Genomic DNA, 26,098 nt, shown 5'->3' with positions numbered 1-26,098 from the left:
CCGTGCGTTTATTGGTGGTTACATGTCAAGTCACGAGATGCACTAACCCGATCGGGATATTCTAGAAAAAAACGGTCGAACAAAAGTACGTACCTTTAGTCTGGAGTATTACTAGTGTACTGTAGAACATACCCTGGAGTAAATCAATTACAGTGGTGCTATGAGTGAATACTGGCTAGGCGGCTCCATTAGTAAATTGTACTCCTCATAGTGAATGGTAGACAGCGCCCTGATCCATAACACGGATATATATCTTGACTCGCGTCGTTTCAACTGATCTCATGCGCAGTATGGAGACGGAGTACGGAGTATCTTGCCCAATTAATGTGCACTACCATTACTGTAGCCTTATCAGTAGCTATACCATCCCCATAACAACTGTGTTGAGGATAGACACTGATCTCCACAGAGTATGATATATAGGATGTTTTGACAACACCTTCCTCTTCGGGCCACACTGTTTGGAGATTTCCCCATCCGGCCAATAAGCGCCACAACGGTACGGAGCAATGTTTGTCCGTCTGCCATTGCCCGCAATTTTCGAGGCGCGTCGCAGCCCAAAGCGATCAACAATCAACATCCACAGCCGCGCTGCTGAGGAATTGGACTTTTAACGCCGGCTCCTTTGCTTCTTTCGCTCTGCTCGCTCTGTTGCTGAGCATGTGGAGCGTTGTTTGCGTCTCTTAGCTCATCGGAACGGTACTAACCATACAGGCTTTATCCCCTAAATCACCTCTTGCCTACGATCTCCTCACTACCCCTCCGTCTCTCTTTCTCCTTGGAGATCATCCTTCATCATGGATGACGACTCAGTGTTCGATGATTCCATCCTAAATGATGAAGAAGGATCTGACTTTGAGGAGCCCGCGCCGGTAAGTAACCCCAACATATCATGTGAATCGTGCCATGTACTGATGTTGTCGCGCTTAGAAACCCAAGGCCAAGCCCGCCCCCAAAAAGGCACCTGCCCAAAAGAAAATGACCCAGTCCACTCTCACCGGAAAGAAACCAGCGGCGAAATCAACCGCCTCAAAAAAGCGTGCCAAGCCAGACAGCGACGACGACATGTCCGACGGTGTACCCTCCGACGATGACGATGCCATGTCGCAGACCCCTCCCAAGAAAGCAAAGAAGGCCCCTGCTGCGAAGAAGGGTGGCTCCAAGCCGCTTGCCGACGTAGAGAATGAGTCGTTTGGCAATGACGACGCCCCCAAGGACCAGAACTCATCAGAGAAGTACCAGAAAGTGAGTGTTTCTGTTCATTGAGGCTCGTCTAGTTGTATAGCTAACAATCTGTAGCTTACACAATTAGAACATATCATTAAACGTCCGGATACATATATCGGGTCCGTCGAACGCACTACGCAGCACATGTGGGTATACAGCACCGTGTCGGAGGGAATGGAATACCGAGAGGTCTCGTTCGTGCCGGGTCTTTACAAAATCTTTGACGAAATTGTCGTCAACGCTGCCGACAACAAGCAAAACGACAAGAACATGAACGAAATGCGTGTGACCGTCGACCGCGAGTCCGGCGAGATTAGCGTCTGGAACAACGGTCGTGGTATCCCCATCGAAATGCACTCCAAGGAAGGAATCTATATCCCCGAACTCATCTTCGGTCACCTCCTCACCTCTTCCAACTACGATGATACCCAGCAGAAGGTGACTGGTGGTCGGAACGGTTTCGGTGCCAAGCTCTGTAACGTCTTCTCCACCGAATTTACCGTTGAAACGCAGGATTCGCGCCAGAAGAAAAAGTACAAGCAGACTTGGACCTCCAATATGACGAAGATGGGCAAGGCCAAAATCACGGATGTTTCCAAGGGAGAGGACTACACCAAGGTCACCTTCAAGCCCGATTACCCCAAATTCGGCATGGAGGGCATGGACGACGACTTTGAGGCCCTCGTCATGCGTCGTGTTTATGACTTGGCGGGAACTACCAAGGTGGGCGTCAAGTTGAACGGCAGCCGTATCCCGATCCGCACTTTCAAGAAGTACATGGAAATGTTCACCAAGGCCATCCGCAGAGAACGTGGTGACGATGGCCCCGGAACCAAGGATGAGATCATCACTTGCAGCCCCGATCCGCGCTGGGAGATCGGTTTCGCCGTGTCAGATGGCGCCTTCCAGCAGGTCTCGTTTGTGAATTCCATCGCTACGACCTCGGGTGGTACCCATGTAAACTACATCGCGGACCAGATCTGTAACCGGCTGGCCGACGAGGTCAAGAAAAAGAACAAGAAGGGTGCCACTCTCAAGACTGCCCAGATCCGGAACCACATCTTTATCTTTGTCAATTCATTGATCGTCAACCCAGCCTTCAACTCCCAGACCAAGGAACAGCTCACCACCAAGGCATCCCAATTTGGCAGCAAGTGCCCTCTTGAGGAAGAGTTCTACAAGAAGATCCTCAAAACCGAAGTCATGTCCAACATCCTGCACTTCGCCGAGCAAAAGGCCGACCAGATGCTGAAGAAGAGCGATGGCGGTCGCCGTTCTCGCATCAATAATCCCAAGCTGGTCGATGCCAATAAGGCTGGCACCAAGGACGGTCATCACTGCACGCTGATCTTGACAGAAGGTGAATCAGCCAAGGGTCTGGCCATGGCTGGCCGTGCCGTTGTCGGTCCGGATCTGTTCGGTGTCTTCCCTCTGCGTGGTAAACTGCTCAACGTCCGTGATGCGTCGTTCGATCAGATTTCGAAGAACGCGGAAATCCAGAACATCAAGAATTTCCTCGGCCTTCAGCACAAGAAGGAATACACTGATACCCGCAGTCTTCGTTACGGTCACCTGATGATCATGACTGATCAGGATCATGATGGAAGTCACATCAAGGGTCTGCTCATCAACTTCCTTCAGGCACAGTTCCCTAGCTTGCTGAAGATTCCGGAATTCTTGATTGAATTCATTACTCCCATTGTCAAGATCTGGAAGGGAGACCCCAAGAATCCTACCAAGCAGCGCTCCTTCTTTACCATGCCCGAATATGAGACCTGGAAGGAAGAGCACAGCCACGAGCGTGGCTGGGAACACAAGTACTACAAGGGTCTGGGTACTAGCAGCACGGAGGATGCTCAGGTCTACTTCCGGGACCTGGACCGCCACCTGAAGGAATTCCACACCATGCAAGATCATGAAGCAGGGCTCATTGAACTGGCCTTCTCGAAAAAGAAGGCTGACGAGCGTAAGGAATGGTTGCGCCAGTTCCGTCCGGGTACCTACCTTGACCACTCTGTCGCCAAGATCAGCTACACCGACTTTATCAACAAGGAGTTGATTCTGTTCAGTATGGCGGATAACATTCGGTCCATCCCCTCGGTCGTGGATGGGCTGAAGCCCGGTCAGCGCAAGGTCCTGTACACCTGTTTCCGGCGTAACCTCAGGAAGGATATGAAGGTCGTCGAATTGGCGGGTCACGTCTCGGGTATGACCGCCTACCATCACGGTGATGTCTCATTGCAGCAGACGATTGTGGGCCTTGCCCAGGACTTTGTCGGTTCGAACAACATCAACACCTTGGAGCCTAGTGGAAACTTTGGTAGTCGACTACAGGGTGGTTCCGACGCCGCCAGCGCTCGTTACATTTACACGCGCCTGTCGCCTTTTGCGCGGCGGATCTTCCATGCACAAGACGAACCGCTGCTCACTTATAACGAGGATGATGGCGCAAAGATTGAACCTGAGACCTACATGCCAGTCGTGCCCATGATCTTGATCAATGGCTCGGATGGTATCGGTACCGGTTGGAGTTCCAACATTCCGAACTACAACCCCGAGGACGTGGTCGAAAACCTGAGGCGGATGCTTGAGGGCGAGGAAATTAAGCCCATGACCCCTTGGTTCAAGGGCTTTAACGGTGAAATCACTCCGCTTGGCGGGGACCGGTACAAGTTCAGCGGTATCATCAAGGAGACCGGAGACAAGGAGGTCGAGATCACTGAACTACCAATCCGTACTTGGACTCAGGACTTCAAGGACAAGCTGGAGGAAATCATCAAGGGCGATAAGACTCCGTCGTTCATCAAGGACTACAAGGACTACAACACGCACACCAAGGTCCACTTTGTTATCCAGATGGATGAGAAGAACTTGCAGGCCGCCATGAATCATGGCTTGGAAGACAAGTTCAAGCTCTCCAAGACCCTCGCGACGACCAACCTGGTCGCTTTCGACCCCGAGGGCCGGATCACCAAGTACGCTACAGTCGATGATATTCTCAAGGAGTTCTACACCATCCGTCTCAAGTACTACGAGCGTCGCAAGCAGTACCAGCTGAACGAGATGCAGAGAGAGCTGGACAAGCTCACCAACCAAGCACGTTTTGTCCAAATGATCATCGATGGTGACCTGGTTGTTTCCAAGAAGAAGAAGGCTGTCCTCATCAGTGAGCTGAAGAGTCGTGGATTCAAGCCCTTCCCCAAGGTCGCGGAGGCGGTCAAGGCTGGCGAAGCAGAGCCTGTGGTTGAGGAAGAGGAAGAAGAGGACGCGGCAGACGTCGAAATTGCCTCCAACGCCTACGACTATCTGTTGGGCATGGCTATCTGGTCCTTGACCCAGGAACGCGTTGACAAGCTGCGTAAGCAAATTGGCGAAAAGGAGATGGAGATCGACGCTTTGATCAAGCTGTCCAAGGAGGACATTTGGAAGAAAGACCTGGAAGACTTTATCAGCGAGTGGCGCTTCCAGCTCGAGGATGCAGACCGTCGCCAGCGTAAGATCTCGGGTATGGGCCGTCGCACGTCAATGAAGCTCATGACCGGTGGTCGTGCTCCCGCCAGAAAGCGCAAGGCGGCCCTTGGCGATGATCCCGACGATGAAGACTTTGGTGCGCCTAAGACTAAGAAGTCTGCTGCTAAGAAGGCTGAGCCCAAGGGGGGTTTGATGAACTATTTACAGAAGCCTGCAGCCAAGCCTTCACCAGTTCCCAAGTCCGACGACGAAGGTTCTGACGACGACTTTGCCATAGAGATAATGCCCAAGAAGAGCCGTGCCGCGCCCAAGGCCAAGCCGGCGCCAGCGCCAGAGCCGGAGCCGGAGCCCAAGGACGAGGACGAGGACGAGGACATGGATGATGAGCCGGTGGTGGCGAATAAGGGTCGCGGAGCATCTAAGTCTGCGTCTAAGTCGCCGAAGGACGAGGATGAGAATGAGGATGATGACTTTGTCGATGCGCCGGAAGCTCCTCCTAAGAAGAGTCGGGGTGCGGCTGCGTCAAAGGCACAGCCCAAGACCAAGGCCAAGAAGGCGGCGAGTGACGACGACGACATCTTTGAGGTAGAGGAGCGTCCTAAGAAGGGTCGCGCAGCAGCGAAGCCGAAGCCCAAGCCCAAGGATGATGAGGACGAAGATGATGACGATGTTTTTGAGGTGGATGAGCCGCCAAAGAAGGGTCGTGCAGCAGCGAAGACGAAGTCCAAGCCGATGGACGACGATGAAGACGATGAAGACGATGAAGACGATATCTTTGAAGTAGAGGAGCCACCAAAGAAGGGTCGCGCTGCATCCAAGGCCAAACCCAAGCCGAAGGATGACGATGATGACGATTTGGACGACGATGATTTCGCCCAAATCACCAAGTCCGAAGCCTCCAAAACTCAGCCCAAGCCCAGCCGAGCGGCCCGCAAGCCGGTCAAGTACGCGGGTCTAGATGACTCGGAGAGTGACTTCGGAGACGACATGCTCGGCGATGTCAGCAACATGGTCAAGGGCATCGGTGATAAGGCAGGCGACGATTCTCGTCAATTCTTCTCCGAGCGGTCTCGTCCGACCAGCAGCTCCGATTTAAAGGCAGTGACCGCCAAGCCCTCTCCCAGGCGACTGTCTTCGGAGTTTGATGCGGATGAGACTGACTACAGCAAGTTGGTGCCTCAGAATTCGCCTCGCCGGTCGATCCAGGTCAAGCCTAAGGAGTCCTCTAAGCTCGAGGATGACGATGAAGAGGACGAGGAGCCCGCGAAACCTGCGTCCAAGGGCAGAGCGGCCGCCAAGGGCAAAGCTGCCGCACCCAAGGCTGCTCCTAAGGCTCGTGGCCGGCCGAAGAAGGACGCTACGACCGCTACAAAGGCACCCGCAACCAAGCAGACGACAATGTCTCCTGCCGCCAAGGCGTACCAGGCTAAGCAGACCAAGACGACCAAGAAGAAGCTGGCGGACGACTCGGACGATGACATTGACGCCTTAGCCAATGACATTCTGGACTCGCCGGCGGGCAAGAAGGATGAGGAGTCAGAGGAAGACGAGGCACCTGTGCGCAAGCCGGCCGCTCGACCTTCGCGACGTACAGCAGCTACAAAGAAGTCGTACACGGTTGATCCGTTTAGCGATGAAGGGGACGAAGATTCGGCGGACGATTTTGATGAGGATAGCGAGTAGGTGTTTGATGTGTGACCTTTATGTTACTTACCACTATCGTGCTATGATTTCCTTTGTCTATATTTAATATTGCCATGTTATTGTACTTAGGTGTTAATCTGCATTACTGTTCATGGATCTGTCCTATACTTGGTAGGGGCATATCATATCGGAGTACTTGCCCTACTCTGGATATCACTCGGAGATAGATACCCCGAGCCGAGCTTGGAACTCCGACCCGAATCGGCCAGAAGTCCGACCCGAGTCGGGTTTGCTGTGTTTGCTTTCTTATTTTGCTTTGTACTTGTTTGCCATTTGCTAGGATTACACTATACTGACAATTAAGTGTATTTGTAGGTTGAACATAAAGCGAACCGGAGATGTCGGCGATGTACGGAGTACAGTACTCGAAGTTGCCAAACGGGGATAAACGGAGATCAGACAAGCTTTTTCAGAGTTAGACCCAACCCCGATAACAAAACAGGTCAGAACTCGGTCCACCGAGATAAAGAACTCGTCCGAGTCGGCGCCGGTATCCATCGATCATTAATCAGCCGAGAATTCTTTTTTTCAGGCAGGTCTTTTAATTCCTGCTTCCCCTTTGCTTTCTTTCCTCTTTTGAGGTACAGACAGACAGAATGCAGGCCTACCTCCAATATCGCCGCATAGGCCAGGCCGTGCAGAAGCAACTCGACGACTATCCCGAACTAGCGCATCTGCCCCAAGACCGGGGACAAGCTCATCAAGTCCTAGAACAACCGGAAATAGACACAAAGCCTGAACTCTCAACCCTCCCCCCAGGCATCCAACCCTATCACTACACCGACCCCGCCGGAAAACAATCAACAATATACCTAGTAACCTGGGCCGACGAACATGATACCCTCAACCCCCAGAACTACACCCTCGCCTCGAGACTCGCAGCGACGCTGAATGTGACTGCACTAGCGTTCATCGTCGGCGCAGCATCATCAATCGAATCGGGCGTGTTACCGCAGAACGCAGCTGCGTTTGAGGTTAGCGATGTCGTTGCTTCGCTGGCGACGGGGATCTATCTACTAGGGTTCGCGGCGGGATCGCTTGTCTCCGGGCCATTGTCTGAGGTTCTAGGACGGAATGCCGTGTACGCGGGATCTCTTACGCTGTTTATGATTTGGGAAATGGCATCTGGTCTGGCGCCGAATATTGGTGCGCAATTGGCATTTCGGTTTTTAGCTGGTATATTCGGGTGTCCACCCCTAACCTGTGCGGGAGGGACAGTGGCGGATTTGTGGAATCCGCTTGAGAAAACGCTTTTGTTTCCTATGTACGCCATCCTCTCCTTCGGAGGACCTGTGCTTGGCCCCGTGATCGCGTCGTGGATGGGGCAGGGTGTATTGTCGTGGCGGTGGACGAGCTGGATTATCCTCATTGCGTCGGGGCTAGTCATGGCCACAGTCATCCTCTTCCAGCCAGAAACCTACTCCCCCTTACTCCTAAAATGGAAAGCCCAACAACTCCGCCACCGAACAGGAGATAACCGGTTCCACGCAAGAATGGAGTTGGAAAAAACCGCCCTATTCACACGCATGACGGGTGCTTGTTTCCGCCAATTCGAACTAACCATGCACGAACCTATCATTTTGCTGATATCGCTATACATGACAATAATCTACATTGTGTTGTTTACTTTCTTCGACGGATACGAGTATATTTATACCGATGTGCATGGTCTCTCGCAGGGTCTTACGAATATCGTTTGGGTGGCGATGTATTGCGGGATTATGTTGGTCGCACTGCTTGTGCCGTTGGTGTATCGGTGGACGAAGCGTGAGTTTGAGGCTGCTGCTGCGGAGGCAGAGCCTGGGGTCGATGGGAAGAAGAAGGTTCATACACGTCCTGAGAACAGACTTTGGTTCGCTATGATGGGTGCACCGTTTATTCCTATCGGATTGTTTTGGATGGGTTGGACGGATTATGTACGTCCCCTCCCCTTCACCCCTCCCAATCTACAAAGATACTAACAAACAACTAGAGCAATATCTCAATCTGGTCCCCCATAGTCGCCTCCACGGTCTTCGGCTTCGGCACCATAACCGTCTTCATCTCCTCCTACATGTACGTTATCGACTCCTACGACATCTATGCCGCCTCTGCACTCGGTTTCATGACTGTATCGCGGTACGCGGCGGCCGGTGGAATGACGGTCGTGGGAGTGCCATTTTATAAGAATATGGGGGTGCAGTATACGTTGACGATATTGGGCTGTATTAGTGCGGTTATGACAGTTGTGCCGTATGTTTTTTATCGGTGGGGGCATGTTATAAGGGGGTGGAGTCGGTATGCTGTTAATAAGTAGCTCTGCAGCCCGGATGGAGGACGGGGTGCAAAGTGTGAAGTGCAAAGTGCAGAGAATGAACTATGGATGAGTACAGGTTGATGACAGGCAGGTCTGTATAAAGTCATGACTTACAACATGGAAAAAGCATAGACTAGACGATAGATATAAACTAAAGTAACTAACTAATTAGACTAACTGACTAATAATACTATGATTAAAACAAACGACGCCTCTATACCCATGTACTTGTAATCAATCATCATAACATAAGCATAACACATTATCTGGTCTCACCCTGCTCAACAAAGCCAAACCAAGGCAAGTAAGCACTAAGCAGACGCCCGTCTTCTTTTCTGACTCTGTCCCCGGCTGTATGTATGCTGCTGCCGCTGGTAAACACCCATCAACGACGATGCCGGCACCGACGGCGACACATCCTCATCAGCCTCATCACACTCACTCCCACTCGCATCCTGCATATGCAAGCTTAGCAACGCATGCGCAGCCTTGACCTCCTTCACAAAAAGTGCGTTACCATTACCATCGGCCTTTCGTTTCCGACTGGGCATGGGTTCATTCGAGCTGTCATTATTGTTATTGCTATTGCAATCATCTTTATCCATATCGACGAATGAATAGTCACTCCAGGAGCTGCTGATTTCGGAGTATGCAGTTGATGGGGAGGAGGTTTCTTCGTCGGTTGTTGTGCCGGGGCTGGGAGTGGGGCTTGTTCCTGTGGAGGCTTGGTCGATGGTGCTTGTGTTTGTGTTGACCTTGGCGGAGATGGAGGCCAGGACTTGCTGTGGCGTGGGTATACTGATACCAGCACTAGTCCCAGGGACAGAAGCAGAGAAAGCAGCAGAGGAAGTGTAAACATCCACACTCCTGGGAGTATTCACCGGCGTAAACGTATTCCCACCCCGATACGAGCCCATGCTCACTGGTGACACGCAGTATGCATCGGAGTACTCATCGATACCAGAGCCGTACCCACTACTCGCCGTCCCGGAGGTAACACTCGCGTTCGAACTCAGACTATTCGCATATTTCCTAGACCGTGGAATAGCTTTCTTCCTCGCGACGAAACTATCCGACGAGGACGTAGGCCGGCCAGGACTAGAATCGGGTATGGAGGTAGTGCTAGTGCTGGTGCTGAACGGCAACGACCGCAGTTCCAAACTGCGATAGTACCTCGCTGTCTGCGTGGCCCGTTGAATAACAGCCCTGTCGATGATCATACGATTGAAACGTGTGCGGTCGTGCGGATGGATGCAAAGCGACGGAAAATCAGGCCCGAAGAGCGGGACGAGGACGTGTCGGATTTTATAGCAGAATGTTGCGGCTAAGGCTTTGGCGACGTCATAGGGGACCCAATATCCTGGTTGTTTTTGTGTTAGTTCTGGGTATGAAGATAGAGAGGAAGGGGGAAGGGTACCTTGTGCTTCTGTTGCGCCGCCGGTGATGCTGTGGGATATTTCGGAGAGGCCTGGGTTTGCCTTCATGGCTTTGCCTATTGTTGTCTGTGGTTTTTAGTATAGGCTGTTAATTGGAAAAGATGGATGGTATACCTTTGAATGCCCATTGCTCTTGAACAGATGCGTCATCCTAACAAGCCCGATATTATAATCCCACATTACCCACCACGGCTCCTCGCTCTCAGCCTGACCAGGCAACTTGAACTGGTAATAGAACACTATCACCATCAGCACACCCACACCATAGCAAACAAGTCACAAAAAACAAACTCACCCTCAAGCGAATCCCTCCCCGTCAAGCCCTGAAACGTCTTCTTATCACTATTATATGGTACATGCCATGGCCTTTCCCTTATATCACCCACACCCATGGGCTTCATCCGAAATTCTCGATGAATACTTGCCAACTCATCGTCGCGCTCCTCGTACGGTGGATATCGTAGTTCGCCGCGAATAGGGCCTTTTTTGCGAGGGAGACCTTTGGATTTTTGCTTCTTGTGGCCGTGGGCGGGCGCTGCGTCAGGTTTGGGTTTTCGGGGGGGAAGGGGGGAGGAGCTGGGGAGGCTGAAGGGAAATTGTTGGTCTGGCAGGGGGTTTAGGAGGGCTTGGATTGTTGACATTGTGGTGTTGAGATGAACGAATGCCCACGCGTAGAAGAGTAAGAGGTGGTAAGATGGAAATGCTAAATGGAAGAGAGAGAGAGAGAGCGTTTTAACACCTAAAACAGACGAAAAGACTTTTTTCAGAAGACCAGAGACAAAACACAAAAGGCATCAAAGAAGACTAAAGACAAGACGAACAAGACAAGATTAACGAGAACGATGAACAGCTGAAAGATGAAAAGATCCAGAAGAAAAACCACAGGGAGAAAACGAGATATGTACCAAGACAGATGTCTCCGAGACTGTAAATAACACCAAAAAGACAGGACAGTAATTACATCCGTTTCAAAGTGTGCTGGGGGTAGTCACGCCAGGCTGTGTTCTTCTCGCCTTTGTCAGAGTAGGATTCTAGGATGGTCCTGCACCTGCACGGGGCAACAGACTTTCCCCTCAAAAAGTGGATCTGTGATAGTATCTGGCAGAATTAGAATAAAATAGAAATTGAAAAATGAAAAAGACGGTAGTACTCTGGGTGGCGTTTCCTTTCTGCACATGGACATTGGACAAACAGAATGCAGTCTCTTCGAGGCAATGCACTGACAGGGTTGCGGTGACCGGCTCGTCTGGTTGGAGACGACCAGGATGTGAAAATGCAGATGCAAATGTCTTGAACAATAAAATCCCAATCTCATATCACCAGGAATCGGTCCTTGAACTAAACGAGACATCACGGGGTTCCTGAAAATCAAAACGAGTCCTTGCCCTATTTTGGCACAACGCCCCTTCGGGAGTTTATCAAAACTCAATCAATGTTCAACAATACCGGCTTTTGTGACAGATTGCTCCAAACCATGTGCACGCGGAACCTAAACACTGGTCGTCATTAACGGTATCCTCCCCTCAATAGACATCCATCGCCTCAACTTCGAGGCCCAATTGTGTTGCACTGTGTCATCTGCAGATACCCACGGCGTGAATACAACACTGCGTCTTTTTTAGAGACATCGTCTTAGAGACTCTTGCATCATTTGCAAACATGTGGAGCCTTGCATGGCTCAGAATTGGGATTCTGAATCAACTGATCCACGACCTGCCGATGCAAACAAATGCAGTATCAGTTTGGCAGATACAAGCTAGTCTCAAATGCTATGCATTAACGCGCATAATTAGCCATGGACGATGGACGCGTGGGTGTCAGAGTTGACAGGGTATCGCAAGGTATCGTTGTATCCTGTGACCTTGTTCTCCTGGCTATTACCACGTTTCCCCACCGCTTACTCGTCTTCTTCTTCTCTGTTGGGTATAGATCTCCCGTAACACCACATCTAAACTCGACCAAAGTAGCACCAGCTGTTGCCGTTAGACCGGAACATATTGGCCTTTTTCACCCGAGCACGCACGCACGTAATAGGCGGACGGAACGGGAACAACGGCGCTTGCCTTTCGTTCGAAAGAGTACAGGCCCCAGGCTCCAGGCTCCAAAAGAGGTCTTAGACACGGCAACCTGCATGGGCGCTCTGTTTTCTTGGTATGACGGGAACCGCGATTGACATCCTACCAACGAAACGGGAAGGTTTACTTCCGATAACTAAAGCGGGAACGGAAGAGTTAGGAGTGAGAATCTCCGGTTACCCCGGCCGGGGGGGGGGAACCCCCCCTTGTTCGATGATGGTGATGAAAGTTTTTCCCGATTCATCTATTTCTTGTTGGACAGCATCCGAACTTTCAAACGGTATGCACGTTACATGGCCCGGTCCCGAAAGAGGAGGAGTAGAGACCACTGCCTGTTCTTTTTGTTGGATTATATTGTAATTCCACGCGGTGATTATTCTCTTCTCTCTCTTCATGAAAGACAGCCAACCATTGGCACCATTGATCCACGTCTACCACCCAATAGACCACTCCTTTGACAAGTCCAACTGCCTAAGTCAAAACAAACAGATTCAGATTGTGCAGAAAGATAAGAAACAAGACTAACGAAGGTGCCAAAGAAAGAACCTTCCATACAGGTTTCTCTGCAGCTGTCCGACACGTTCGTTGGTGCGTCGATTGAACCATGATTTCTTTTTCGACTGGGCTAAGTCATGTGGACCCCCTAGAGACAGTCGTTTCTTAAATCATTTATTATTAAGTGTACGGAGTAAATCGTCATTTTTCTTCTTGCATCTTGATTATGCAATGCACCTGCAGAAGGGCAGGACAGAAAACGGTCCGTGTAAGTGATATTGTTGCCCAAAGTACGACTTTCCTGCCATCACACGAAAACGTGCAAATACAACATTTCAATCAGTAAGCAGCGTAAGAAACAGTAAAAGTATTCTTTGTTGATAGATGGGTAGGCTACGTCAACATTGAGACAGACGAACGTCCAGAAGCGCGCGAGAAACCCGGTATCCGAGACATTCTATTTCCCTTAGTATATCTTCAATCGTGAATTGGCGGTAAAAGGTAGCTTGTCTCGTTTCCCGGATTTCTTTAATCTTATTTTCCAGGAATCAGCTCAGTCAAAGAGAAAATGCTGTTGGTGGGCAAGAAGCGCCAGCCAGCGAAGACCACGAGAGACATTCTCATTAGGGCCAACTATTCCTGTTTAGGTTAATCGAGACAATCCTCTCGAGGAACGTCATCCACGACGAAAGAAAATCATTTCGGCCGGGTGGACTTGACCATCGGGAGACATGGATGGATGGAAGGTCAAGTTCAGGTCGTTATCTCCAACCAGGATGATACTAGTACCACGCATAAATACTTAGTCAGCCGTGCATGACATGCATTTTTTTTATGCACAACATCGCCGATGTAGCTACGCCGGACAGATTCTTGGAGCAGTCCTTGCTTTGATTCCGATACTACGGTATATCCACTACTCTATCAATGATTACCCCTGAGCGCAGTGACCAAAACAATCAGAAGGAGATGCCTGCTAACCATCACTGTACAAATACACAGGAGTACAGGCCCTCCATTTCATCCTTGCTATTTTGTCGGGTTCCTAAAACAACTGGGAGCACTTGTGCGACCCTCTCCATGGGGAATAGGGGTGCCATCATCGACGATGCTGTTGGGACGCAGGAACACACGAGTACACACGTTTTGACGCTATCTGACCTGGTGGTCCCGAAATCATACCAGAGACAGATCGGGGTTAACGAATGCGCAGCTGTGTGCCGCAAGGGAGATGCTGGATGATACTTGGCCATTACAATGATGCCGTCGGCAAAATCAGTAACAGCCTCGAAGCTCGCACAGCCTAATGGTGTCGGCCGAGGTTCAAATCGAGCATCCCTATGACCTCCCCGGGCTCCAGTCTAGTGGAGTTCTAGAACTCAGTGTGTAATCACAGCAGGTTTTTTTTTTTTTTTTGGTTTTTTGGTATCATCTTGAATATAACTTCTGCATTCTTTTGGCCTTTTCCTGCACTATCCCCGCCATGCATTCGGAAACCCAATCGGGCATTTTTGCATAAAGGGGTTCGAGGGCTGACATTCGAATAAGAAATAAAGACAGAGAAAGAATCCACGCATAACAAAGGTCCCATAGAAAACAATAAACAAGTAAAACATACACACGAGAAAGTTAGGGACGAAAACAAAGGGAAACAAGAAGAGTAAACGAGGACACAAGAGGAATTGAAGCCCTCTTTTTCATCATACACACCGCGGCCGTCCCTCCTTAGACCACGAACATCTCCGAGCGAATTGCTGTAAAAGGAAATGCTGCATCACTTCGGATACTCTTGACCCTACCGCAACATAGCCCACCTCAACGCCACTGCCATTGGACCATCCAATCTCCCGACATTTGTGTCAAACAAATACTAGCAGCTTTCAGGTTTAATGCAGTGTGCGTACCGCTTAGGCTGCCAAGAGAGGCTCCCTTTGTTCAGCGGGTTCGATGGATTCGTACACGAGTTCTTCCTTCGGCGCTTGGGGAAAGGCGGATGGCTTAAGCTCGGGCTCGGCACTGAGCTCCTTCTTGATCACAGGGCTAGACACCTTTCTCAACTCGGGAGACGCGGAACGCGGGCGGGGAGTAATGAAATCCGAGGCCTTGTTGCTGTAGTCATCCAAGTACTGCTTGACGATGCCTGTCGCGTGGGCCGCTCGCTCCTCGACGAGGTCCTTCAACTGATTGGCATGGGATTCAACGATCGACTGGGCTTCTTCGATACGGGCGTCGATGACCTCACTGTGGTTCATGTAGGTGAGAGGACCGAAGTAAGCAACAGTGACGACGATGAACGACAAGCCCCAGAACGGAAGGAACTTGATCAACCAGTAGGCGTTCAGAGCAGCGAAGAAGGCCTGCGAAATTGTCAAAACGTCAATCATACTGGACACCCCGGGTAACAGAAACATACAGCAACCGTGTGAGCGATGTTCTCGACAAACAGAACACGCTGGAATTCGAGCAGTCCAAAGTCAAGAATTTGCACGAGGTCTTCCAGGATCGCTTCGATGGTCTCCCTGGGGACAGTGTAGTACTTGCGGGGACGGAACGAGCTCGAAAGACCCTGACCGAAAACCAATCTACCACCGATCTCGAATGCCGCGGTAACTACCCCCTATCAGTAACTGAACCCAACACACAAAGATAAGGTATCCACATACATCCCAAAACAACGTAGGCCAACTTGAAGACCCAGCGAAGAAGAGGCAGGTAACGGGCGGCAAAGATGAAGGTGATCACGCTGATATAGGAGGTGGCCGTAGCGCGAGGTTGTTCCCACTGCATGACATGATTTAGCTCGGTACTTGACACGGATCGCATGTGAACACTTACGCTCAACAGACTGTACAGCAGAGAGTGGTAATCTGTGTATCGCAATAATCAGCCAAAGTCATTGCAGCAGCGGTACCCTTCCGTCACGTACAGGTCAAGGGTTGTCCGGTCGAGGCAGTGCTCGAGGGAGTCACTCTGGAGTTCTTGAGGTCACGGAACTCATTCCCGGTACGGGATGCCTCGGTCTTGATGTTGTCCATGATGGGTCCTACAACCATGGTCAGAATTTTCGCAGAGTCACTTATTCGTGTCTCCTACCGTTGGTAAAGACGTCTTTCGCGTCTTGAATTCAGTCAGTTTGTGTCACATTCACTCGCGAGAGGTCGGAGGAAGGAGGACGGAGGGGTTTGATTGGGGATACATGGTTTACTGTGGTTCAAACAACTCCAGTCAGCACGTCTGTATATAGCTCTAATCTTCAATGTAGGAGAGCATACCTTACTGTTCCCGTTGGGGTTGGGATAGCTCACGTCACCGGCGCTGGTCATGATGTCGGAGAGAGCGGAGGTTCAGGAGAAAAAACAAGAGAAGCTGCCCAACTCGAAGGCGGTGAAATTAGTATTAGAAGAAAGTAGTAAGACAGAAAGTGAATGCAGAGTAGAGAGCGTAAGAAGAGAAATAAGAAAGGAAAGAAAGAAAAGGATTGGGACGCAGTGAGATGCGGCTGGAGAGGAGTCGAGAAGAGGAAAGAGGGAAAATTGTTCTCTTAGGGGCGCTGTGACTTTCTGTGATGCAATCCGTCCGCTGTCGCGTGCTCACTCTTGTATACTGCAATCGACACAGTATATGTCTATTTCCTACACGGAATATTCTTTTGTATAATTCTCTACTATTTAATCTTATGTTGTCTTGACTCCCCTTACAGCACACGTCCGCGATCCGATCTTGCAGAGACAGCGCAATGACACGCACAGGTTCACTTATGGTACACCACAGTACCATGGCTCTGAGGACGAGAGCAAATCAGGATTCCCTAATAATGAGTTTAGCTGATTCAATGCCTTATCGAGACCGGTTGATGTCTGTTTGCATATGATCCTCGGCCTTTTCAAATAACCGACGGTCGGTCCTGGAATGTTACATCGTAGATTCAGGATCTTATTATTGTAGGATTAATTGGCAGGTATTATCAAAGTCGTCAATTTCTGCGGCTGATAATTAATGGCTATTCCCTGACAGCTCATTCGGTTACCTGGCACTTGCACTAATGCGGAAAATTATAAACAATGACGAATAGCTATCTCGCGGAGAGTCCGCGAATACTCACCAACCACAGCGTTGCAAACATGCTATATGCGGTTTAGCGATCGGTGTAGAATTCTCACAAAGCCTGTCTGCATTTCATTTCAATGCTCAGGTTTGCTGCTGTGCATATTTCACCCAACCAGTCAAGACCAGGCACGCCCGGAATTAAATGCACTCATCCCATTCGTCTTTCGCTGGCTAGATCAACAGCCAAAGTATTCAGAATATCACTTGTTCAATTCCCGTCGACGGAAATACGGGTTAATTTGTAGACATCCCGCCAATCTTTAAACCGGACCTTATACTAACCCAATAACCCCTCCGTAGCCAGCACAATCCTCTTGGCTCCTTGGCTCATTGTTTTACTCCGAAGCCCATCCTCCAGTGGCCCCTAACTGCCCGCCATTACTCAATATCCGTCATATGTTTCCGACCCGAAACGCGGGGTTCCCCGGGCTAGCATTGGTCAATTCGAATCGCTTTGTCCCGTTAAGCTTCCGAACGGACCAACACGACATGTCGGATCAGTACGTACTGAATAGAGGGTGCTCTGATACGTGCTTTTGCTCTTTTGACGGGGAATTTTGGGGCCGAGCCCCCCCGCATTTCGGAAGTCGATCTGCGGAACTGATTATCGGGTGTTGTACGGAAGAGGAACTATATAGCTGGGAATGTAGACGCGCTGGCAAGGATTTGGATGGCCAGATTTACTGTACAGTCATTTGTTCTTTATACATCTTTTGAAGTATTATGACACGGCCTACTTCTCATGTTGACGTCCTCATTGTCGGCGCTGGCCCGGCAGGACTCATGCTGGCGAATTGGATGAGCCGCTGCGGAATCAAGACACGCGTGGTAGACAAGCGTGGTACCAAGGTATCTTCATCAATTCTTTTCCCAATTGATTATGGTATACTAACGCTGCATACCATGCAGGTCTTCAACGGCCAAGCAGACGGCCTCCAATGCCGAACCCTGGAGATCTTCGACTCCTTCGACTTCGCCCAACGTGTCTGGCAGGAATCAAACCACATGCTAGAAATCTGTCTCTGGAACCCAGACAAAAATGGTAACTTGCGCCGCTCAGACCGTATTGCGGATACAATCCCCGGGATTAGTCGATTCCAGCAAGTCGTCCTGCACCAAGGCCGTATTGAGCGGTTCTTCCTCGACTCGATCAAGGAGCACAGCGATATCACCGTTGAACGGGGAGTACTGCCTACTTCGTTCGACTTCAACGTGTCCAAAGCTCGCGATCCCACTGATTATCCGATCACCGTGACGCTCAAGACGCTCTCGGACGAAGAAGCCACACCCCAGCAACAACGGAAGTCCGCCAATGGCACCGTCGTGGATGACGGACTTTTCCGCAGCAACCTCGCCCCAGACGACACGGAAGACATGATTCGCTCAGCGGAGCAAAGTAATCGCGCCAACCAAACAGAAGAAGTCAAAGCCAAGTTCATGGTAGGCTGTGACGGCGCTCACTCTTGGGTCCGGAAACAACTCGGGTTCAGTTTGGAGGGCGACTCGACGGACTATATCTGGGGCGTGCTTGATATTGTCCCCATCACTGACTTCCCTGATATCCGAATGCGGTGCGCTATTCACTCAGCCAATGCTGGGTCCGTCATGGTTATTCCGCGGGAGAATAAGCTTGTACGGTTGTATATCCAGCTGCAGTCGACGGATGTGGGAGGAGGGAAGGCAGACCGGTCGAGTATCACCCCCGATATGATCCTTAAGTCCGCACAGCAAATCTTGCATCCGTATACACTTACTTATGAGTATTGTGACTGGTGGACGGCATATCAAATTGGTCAACGCGTTGGAAGTAATTTCTCATTGCAGGATCGCGTGTTTTTGGCTGGTGATGCTGTTCATACGCACTCCCCTAAGGCTGGACAGGGAATGAACGTTAGCATGCAGGATAGTAAGTTGCTTTTCAAACTCGAATCGAAGTTGGTAGCTAATGAAGTGTCCAGCATACAACCTGGGCTGGAAGTTAGCCCATGTGGTCAAGGGCTACAGTGAGCTCTCGATCCTAAAGACATACCAGTCCGAAAGACGACGAATCGCACAGGACCTGATCGCATTCGACTACCGCTTCTCACGCCTCTTCTCCGGCCGTCCCGCCATGGACGTAATGGACGAAGAAGGCATTAGCATGGAAGAATTCAAAAATGCCTTTCAAAAAGGCAACATGTTCGCCAGTGGGATCGGTAAGCCAACCCAGGCGAGTAAATCCCCCATTGTACCATTCTAACAAAAAAATGGCAGCCGTCGACTACGGCACCAGCCTCATCGTCGCCAAACCCGGCTCCTCAGCCGAACAAGGCGACGGAACCGACGTCTCCAGTCAAAGCAAACACCGCGTCCTGAGCAAACAACACCTCGCAAGCACCATCCCTGTCGGACAACGTATCCCCAGCCACAAAGTGCTCAACCAAGCCGACGCGCGTCCATGGCATCTACAAGAGCTGCTCAAGAGCAATGGCCGCTGGCGCGTGATTGTGTTCCCGGGATCCCTAACCAATCAGACGAACATGGCCCGCTATCAACGACTGGGTGAGAAATTGATTAATGCAAACTCGTTCCTTCGGAGATACACGCCGTCAAATTTGCCTATCGACGGCGTTATCGAGGTGCTTACCGTCCATGCTGGGCCGCGGTGGGATATTGAGTTGTTGGATTTACCGGATATCTTCCATCCGTACCATGAGAAGATGGGGTGGGATTACTGGAAAGTGTTTGCGGATGATCAGTCGTACCATGAGGGTCATGGGAGGGTGTATGAAAATTATGGGATTGATCCGCGACAAGGGGCCAGTGTGATTGTGCGGCCGGATCAGTATGTTAGTTGGGTTGGGGAGATGGATGATTATGAGGAGATGGAGGGGTTCTTTTCTTCATTTATGAAGGAGCAGCAGGGTGTGACTCAACAGCAGCAGGCTGATGGGCTTGTTACGTCTGTTTTGTAGAGTTGATATAGCCCCTTACACGATTGAATGAAACCAGAAGAAACATAATGGTATTTCTATCGATTACAGTGAATGGCTTTGAGGCTCCGGATTGGTCATTAAGACACCATGTATGACTCTTGGATTAGACTTCATCTTCTCTTCTCTCTTTCTTCCTTTCTCCTCTCTCTTCAATTCTCTGTTTGCTACGATATAACGAAGTTCCCTGCAATAGCCTGGTACAATGATACCAATACGACTCCTGTACTATATCTAGCCCCAACCTTCCGAATTACTACTTCACGACACCCTGAAGGGCCTCACGACAAACCCTTTATCCCTATGGTTGCAAGTATCCGCTTGGATATTGATAAACAAGCATCCTTCCACCTTTAGCAACCAGAGCAAACCAAAGCAGGGGGTCCTTGTACTGTCGACAGAACCTTATCAACACAGACCAGGAATAGAATGGCAAACGTGTCATTCTGTGCCTTCTATATGTAAATAGGTAACTAGTCCATAGGGTTAAGGGCCTAGGGGCGCAAGAGGCCCTTCGAGAAGTATGTTACTAATGGCAACCAACAGTCTCCTGTTTTAAAATTAGCAATGGGATTGGGATCTTATTCGTGATAGTGCCGAGATTTGACTATGCAGAAGTGAAGAATGTGTGGGCATATGATATATTTGACCAGAAGTTGCGGGCCACTGATTCCCAAAACAGCGTCTTGGAATTCAGAAACATGCGAGTGATATTAGTATCTCAGTGTTCCATAAGCTGATGGTAAAGATAGCCAATCCCAGGCATTCAGCCCTCTGCTCCTGTCGACCGGGCAGGGATATTAACTTTGCATTCTCCCTATCGCCCTATAGACACTCATTTTCTTCATCACGAGCTTGTGAAACTGGGCGACTGGGCAGTCAGACTTGGCTAAATGAGAGACTCGCATCCGAAGTTTTTTACAGGTTGCACGCGACAAGGAGCTACAACAGCACACGGAAAATAGCACCGTAGATCGGAGCCTGTAATGAGGCTCATCCCACTCGGCTGAGTAGGGAAGATCAAGCCTAAACAGGACATAATAGATACGGAACGATGTTCTCGCTGAAAGTATGCGCGCTGGATACTTGACATATTTTCAAATTGTCATTGGAAAACAGGTTAAACGTCGCCATACAAGGCAGTGAAGAAGTATTCTCTGAAAATCTCGGCGTAAAAAGTAGCAGAACTTCTGGGTCAGGCTATGGAACACTCAGAAAAAAGTCAGCAAGAACGCAAGGCTTGACCAAAAAGCCTCCATTACAAGTGTACATGGCACAGTTGTAAAGCTCACCACTGCTAACATCACGAGGGAATATCACCCTACGATTCACGGGTACCAGAAACTGTGTGTGCGCCGATCAGAGGCGTTTGACTTACGGACAAATAAGAAGATGAGGCTCTGCACAGGCTCATCAGGCTTTGGAAGCATCTACACAATGGCTACGCGAAAAGAGTTTTGATGCAAAGGCGTTGGGAAGATTTCCGTTTGAGCTCTAGTGCTTTGTGTTAAGTAACCAGGGAACCCTTTTACGAGCGCCTGTTGATTGAAGATCACATGCTTCTGGATGGCATACTTCAAGACCCTTCTTTGGATGTAAAAATTTGCACACTTATCAGTCACAAATAACGTGAATAAGGAAGGCATGCATATGCATAAGTGTCGTTTATACAGATTACCCGTTAACGCCCAATAGACTTATGCTACTTATGCTTCCTCCTCTTTCCTTCTTTAGGTTAAGTCTCTGTTTGTTCATTTGTCCGAGGAATCTGTTGTTCCCCTCATTTGCCAGAGATTGAACATCATTGCAAAGCGGTGCATGTGGACATGTTAACCTTTCCCGGTAGAAATACGCAACGAAAATAATAATATCATTTGCTCGGATTCTCGAATTGGAATGATGATCATGCGAGATGAGGTTGGTTTCAAGGGGACAAGTAGTGCTCCGATGCATTTACCCCCTCGGCAGCAAACATAGGGATCAACCTGGAGCGGTTACATTAAAGCCGTTTACAAGTGGTACTGACTAGGATGAATTGTACTATATAAGTGGTCTATATTTCTGACTTCAAGCAACGGCATCATTTCTTCATACCCTTCTGACGGATATACTATACCATACGAAATGGGTCGAAAGATCTCCAATGTCTCTCAATTCAACGACAAAGTCAATGATCCCCCAAGGCCTCTAACTGGGTCCCCATCGCCAATGAGCCGGTCCTTACACCGCGCAATCTCCACATCGTCTGCGATGGTGCTGGGTATGCGGGTCTGATGGTTGCGTACAAATACAAACACGAATACCACATGGACGATTTTGTTGATCTGGCCATCTATGAGAAAAATCCCGACGCTGGAGGAACGTGGTTTGAGAGTCAATATCCGGGACTTGCGTGTGACGTATGTCTACCCTATCAATTGTGGTATAAGAAGAGGGGAGAAGGCCTAACTGAGATAGTCCCCCGCGCATATCTATACGTTCCCGTTTGAGCCCAACCCCGATTGGAGTAAACTTTATGTTTCCGATCTCGAGATCTGGCAGTATATTCGCCGGATGACGACAAAATATAACCTTGATGAACATGTGCGGTTCAACTCGACCATCACATCGACGATCTGGGATGACAGTATTGGCCGCTGGCAGATTAAAATTCAATCACCAGACGGTACGGAACTGAGGACATGGCAGATATACTCATCAATGGCTCGGGGATTTTGAACCGTCGGCGATGGGCAGACATCCCGGGACTACATTCATTCAAGGGAACACTTGTTCACGGCGCAGCATGGGATACCGATCTCGACTGGACTAGAAAGCGAGTCGCCATCATCGGCAATGGCTCATCTGCTATCCAAATACTGCCACGGACGCAACGTATAGCCAAGCACATTATGACTTATATCCGCAGCCCAACGTGGGTCTCTTCCAGCCCAGCGGTGACAAAGCTGGAATCGGACAGCGGACAGAATTTTACCTACACCGAGGATGAAAAAAAAGCAGTTTCGAGAGAATCCCGATAAGCTTCGTACGCTGCGCAAGTCCCTTGGGCACGAATCCAACTCATTCTTTGGTAACGTGATTCTCAACGATGGTCCCCAACAGGCTGCTGCGCAGGCGGCTTTCACTGAAGAGATGAAGATACGACTCGGTGGTGAGAAGAATGCGCACTTGCACGAGAAACTAATCCCAAAGTGGACAGTCGGCTGTCGTCGATTGACTCCCGGTAACAGCTACCTGGAGGCTCTTGTGAAGCCAAATGTAACGATTGAGATGAGTCCAATTCAAAAAATCACGGACAAGGGCATTGGCAATGAAGCATCTACTGAAAAATTTGATATCATCGTCTGCGCAACGGGGTTTGATGTTAGCTTCTCCCCATTCTGGGAGCTGGCGGGTAAGGATGGAATCCGTCTGGCGGACCAATGGAAAGAGAGTCCCGAGGCATACTTCGGCATCTGCGCCCCAAATATGCCTAACTATTTCGTCTTCAATGGTCAAACTGTCCCATCGGCCATGAAAGCGTCTTATCTTTCATGGACTGGATGGCGGATTATATTCTCCGTTGGTGTCGGAAGATTGCTATAGAAGACATACGGTATGTCTGGTCACCTTCAGTCCCTCCTGACAACAAGCTAATCGAAAACATAGATCTGTGCAAGTTCGCTCGGATGCCACTCATGACTATAATGTCTACACTCAGGAGTTAATGGAAGGCACCGCATGGAGAAGTGGCTGCCGTTCGTGGTATAAGAATGGTACGATAGATTGCAGGATAACTGCCATGTATGCGGGCAGTGTTATCCACTACAAGGAGATGCTCGAAAGCTTCCGCGCTGAAGACTTCAGCATCGGTTACCGATGTCCTAAACGATTCGGGTTCATGGGAAATGGAAGAACTATCCACGAGAAGAACGGAGGGGACCTGGCATACTATATCCAGTAAGGGCCCTGGTCCTAAGCCCTATGATTCGTTTCGTTTTAGGCTAGCTTTGATTACTCAGATAAATATCACGTGTTAATCTGGCGTTATTGATCTACAACGACAGCCTATCAATTTCTTCAATTTATTCTGGAAATTAGTCGATTATCACTAGCCAATTTAGCCCTTATACATTATGACATAGCTATCCGTGAAGTATGGCGGATAACTCCTACCCCTATGATACCGGTATAATCCGTGAACTGCTTAAGAATAAACGCAAGGTCCGCGGCATCCGCTCCTGCTTTCCATGTCGCCATCGGAAAGTCCGATGCGATGGCCAGGTTCCCTGTTCCAGCTGTGTTAAGCGCAGTCATCCAGAGCTATGCCGCATTCCAAATGCCGGATCAGAGGAAGGAACTCAGCAACAGCCAAGCCCGAGCAGTAGGTTCGATATAGAGGCATCCCTGTAAGTCGTCAATATGGAGGTAATAGACATGCTTTACTGAGGTCTTTGCGTACAGAAACCGTATCCTCGAAAACCCCCAAGTTCAATCGTCAACAGATAATAATATCTTAATTTCTCGGTTGGAGAAGATCGAGGAGCAGATCTCTTCACTCAAGGCTGATCTCCGCACAGCCTCGGCACCAGCACCACCAAGAGTCCGTGAATCTAGTGAAGGACAACAGTCTAGTATTACATCAACTCGGCTGGCAAGCAAATCCCCTGGGCACCATTATGTTGAAGACGCGACAGGCGCCACTATCTACTTGGGTAGCCGCTCGGACGCCCCGCTGGTCCTGGGTTGTCGACAGCCTGCTACGACAGGGGATGCAATGCTACAAAGCGCCATGATGGATCAATTTGTACCACGAGCATATCCATTCACGAATCTTTGGGGGATGGATGCGACTGCACGAAACGTGTGTGAGACTTTGCCGGATGATTCGGATATAATTCGGTATGCTATATCACGCGTTGCTATACGTAAGTAACATGAGGGATACATGTACTGATGGGGTAATTAGATACTGGCAAACTTACCAATCAGCTGTGTATCCTTTCTACCCAGCTTTGGTAACAGCGGACCAGTTTAGTCGATCTTTATTTGCGTTTCTGGACCAGCGAGCATCTGCTAGGGAGATGAACCGACATGTTGAGGAACCTAACAGCTCTTGGTTAGCTTTGCTATTTGCCGTGCTAGCATGCGGTGTACAGTTTTCAGATGATCCGATCAAAGAAAGGGATCTCAGGTCAAGGGTATTCGGTATGTACCCGCTCGAAACGAAGGTTCTGAATCTAACGGAAACAGTCTGCTCATCATTTCAGTGCTTACGCTTGTCCAACTTCTTCAATAATACCAACCTTGACCAGGTCCAGGCCATGGCTCTCATTGGTCATTGTTTGCGCAACAACCTGGATACTAACAGCGCATGGATTTTAATGGGTTAGTCAACTGGCCTGATCGCTGTGCAAACATTGACAATAGTAGGTGCAACGATTCGATTGGCCCAGAGCATTGGTCTTCATGAATCATCACTCTCTTTGTCGGCATCGGAACAACATCAACGAAATAGGCTTTGGTATGTCATGTAGCCAAACAAAGGTGTCATATTCACCAAAAAAAAAAAAAAAAAAAAAAAAGCCAACATCCGCTGACTATTATAGGTGGATGCTCATCTGGCAAGATACATTCCTATCCTTAACCTATGACCGTCCTCCAAGTGCCATAACTGGGATCTTCCCGATTCCTCTTACGCCCTACACAGAAGGTCTTACTTTCCAAGAATCAGTTTTCACGATTTGCAAGATTATTCTCAATCGTACACAACTGGAAAACTCAGGCGACTCACATCCTCCAATGGAAAGCGCACTTGATTCCAGAAGAGAGCTAGAAGCCATTTGGCCTACTGTTGCACCGTTTCTCAGAGATAAAAGCCGCTGCACAACACTGCAGCAGCATCTCGAACGGCTAGCCCTGGGAATCCACCTTGGCTATGCCATTTGCCGGTTTACTTGGATGTATATGGACTCCGTGAGGCAGCAGCTCACTGTCCTTCCTGATACCATTGAAGATGCTGTGCAGCAAGCTATAAGACCGATCGAGGGTTTCTTGGATCTACACCGGTTCTCCTCGACTGTATGTCGGTCCTGGGCTTTTGTGCATAACGCGGTGAGCTGCGCGATTACCTTGAAGAGCGCGGAACAAATGCTACCAGAGGAGACTAACAGGTCAGAAATTATCATTCAACGGCTTATCGTGGTTTTGGAGAAAGAGGAAAGAGAGTCGGAGTGGGTTGATACCGACACGAACGTACGGCATTTCGGACCGTACTCGCGGGCGTTGAAAGCGTTGAGGGAAATTTATCACGATACGGAAACGTGAATCATTATT

General features: G+C 49.6%; 7 protein-coding genes across 7 annotated transcripts; 5 read left to right on the top strand and 2 right to left on the bottom strand.

The window, feature by feature from the left end:
• The first annotated feature begins 579 nt into the window (after positions 1–579).
• Positions 580–6,584, top strand: EURHEDRAFT_410188 (DNA topoisomerase 2). Its single transcript, XM_040781306.1, has 3 exons — positions 580–872; positions 931–1,245; positions 1,300–6,584. Exons 1-3 carry the CDS (start codon positions 798–800, stop codon positions 6,379–6,381), a joined length of 5,472 nt encoding a protein of 1,823 aa, XP_040640841.1. The 5' UTR covers positions 580–797; the 3' UTR covers positions 6,382–6,584.
• A 310-nt stretch (positions 6,585–6,894) lies between these two features.
• EURHEDRAFT_320424 (MFS transporter) lies at positions 6,895–8,854 on the top strand. The gene is made up of 2 exons (XM_040778332.1): positions 6,895–8,318; positions 8,375–8,854. The coding sequence occupies exons 1-2, from the start codon at positions 6,999–7,001 to the stop codon at positions 8,696–8,698; spliced, it is 1,644 nt and encodes a 547-aa protein (XP_040640840.1). The 5' UTR covers positions 6,895–6,998; the 3' UTR covers positions 8,699–8,854.
• On the bottom strand, positions 8,786–10,775 carry EURHEDRAFT_529366 (putative APSES transcription factor Xbp1; the record flags this gene model as incomplete). The annotated part of the gene is made up of 4 exons (XM_040787106.1): positions 8,786–10,058; positions 10,116–10,200; positions 10,249–10,373; positions 10,430–10,775. The coding sequence occupies 4 exons, from the start codon at positions 10,773–10,775 to the stop codon at positions 9,010–9,012; spliced, it is 1,605 nt and encodes a 534-aa protein (XP_040640839.1). The 3' UTR covers positions 8,786–9,009.
• Positions 10,776–14,233: 3,458 nt separating this feature from the next.
• EURHEDRAFT_410184 (uncharacterized protein) lies at positions 14,234–16,065 on the bottom strand. Its single transcript, XM_040781305.1, has 7 exons — positions 15,977–16,065; positions 15,798–15,908; positions 15,631–15,747; positions 15,540–15,571; positions 15,368–15,485; positions 15,118–15,314; positions 14,234–15,061 (listed from the first exon to the last, which is right to left on the bottom strand). Exons 3-7 carry the CDS (start codon positions 15,737–15,739, stop codon positions 14,612–14,614), a joined length of 906 nt encoding a protein of 301 aa, XP_040640838.1. The 5' UTR covers positions 15,740–15,747; positions 15,798–15,908; positions 15,977–16,065; the 3' UTR covers positions 14,234–14,611.
• A 1,469-nt stretch (positions 16,066–17,534) lies between these two features.
• Positions 17,535–19,765, top strand: EURHEDRAFT_400908 (putative FAD monooxygenase; the record flags this gene model as incomplete). Its single annotated transcript, XM_040780045.1, has 4 exons — positions 17,535–17,660; positions 17,721–18,717; positions 18,770–19,006; positions 19,065–19,765. The coding sequence occupies 4 exons, from the start codon at positions 17,535–17,537 to the stop codon at positions 19,763–19,765; spliced, it is 2,061 nt and encodes a 686-aa protein (XP_040640837.1).
• Positions 19,766–21,907: 2,142 nt separating this feature from the next.
• EURHEDRAFT_551270 (flavin-containing monooxygenase) lies at positions 21,908–23,809 on the top strand (the record flags this gene model as incomplete). Its single annotated transcript, XM_040787535.1, has 7 exons — positions 21,908–21,928; positions 21,967–22,182; positions 22,241–22,448; positions 22,472–22,719; positions 22,784–23,284; positions 23,359–23,378; positions 23,432–23,809. The coding sequence occupies 7 exons, from the start codon at positions 21,908–21,910 to the stop codon at positions 23,724–23,726; spliced, it is 1,509 nt and encodes a 502-aa protein (XP_040640836.1). The 3' UTR covers positions 23,727–23,809.
• A 53-nt stretch (positions 23,810–23,862) lies between these two features.
• EURHEDRAFT_384710 (Zn(II)2Cys6 transcription factor) lies at positions 23,863–26,097 on the top strand. The gene is made up of 6 exons (XM_040779627.1): positions 23,863–24,171; positions 24,227–24,664; positions 24,732–24,970; positions 25,016–25,150; positions 25,196–25,286; positions 25,372–26,097. Exons 1-6 carry the CDS (start codon positions 23,921–23,923, stop codon positions 26,087–26,089), a joined length of 1,872 nt encoding a protein of 623 aa, XP_040640835.1. The 5' UTR covers positions 23,863–23,920; the 3' UTR covers positions 26,090–26,097.
• The last annotated feature ends 1 nt before the right edge of the window (position 26,098 follows it).

This window comes from Aspergillus ruber (genome assembly GCF_000600275.1).
Source record: "Aspergillus ruber CBS 135680 unplaced genomic scaffold scaffold00006, whole genome shotgun sequence".
In the NCBI taxonomy this organism is placed as follows: Eukaryota; Fungi; Ascomycota; class Eurotiomycetes; order Eurotiales; family Aspergillaceae; genus Aspergillus; species Aspergillus ruber.
Note: the sequence above shows the minus strand (reverse complement) of the source record. Positions and strands in the feature narration are given on the sequence as shown.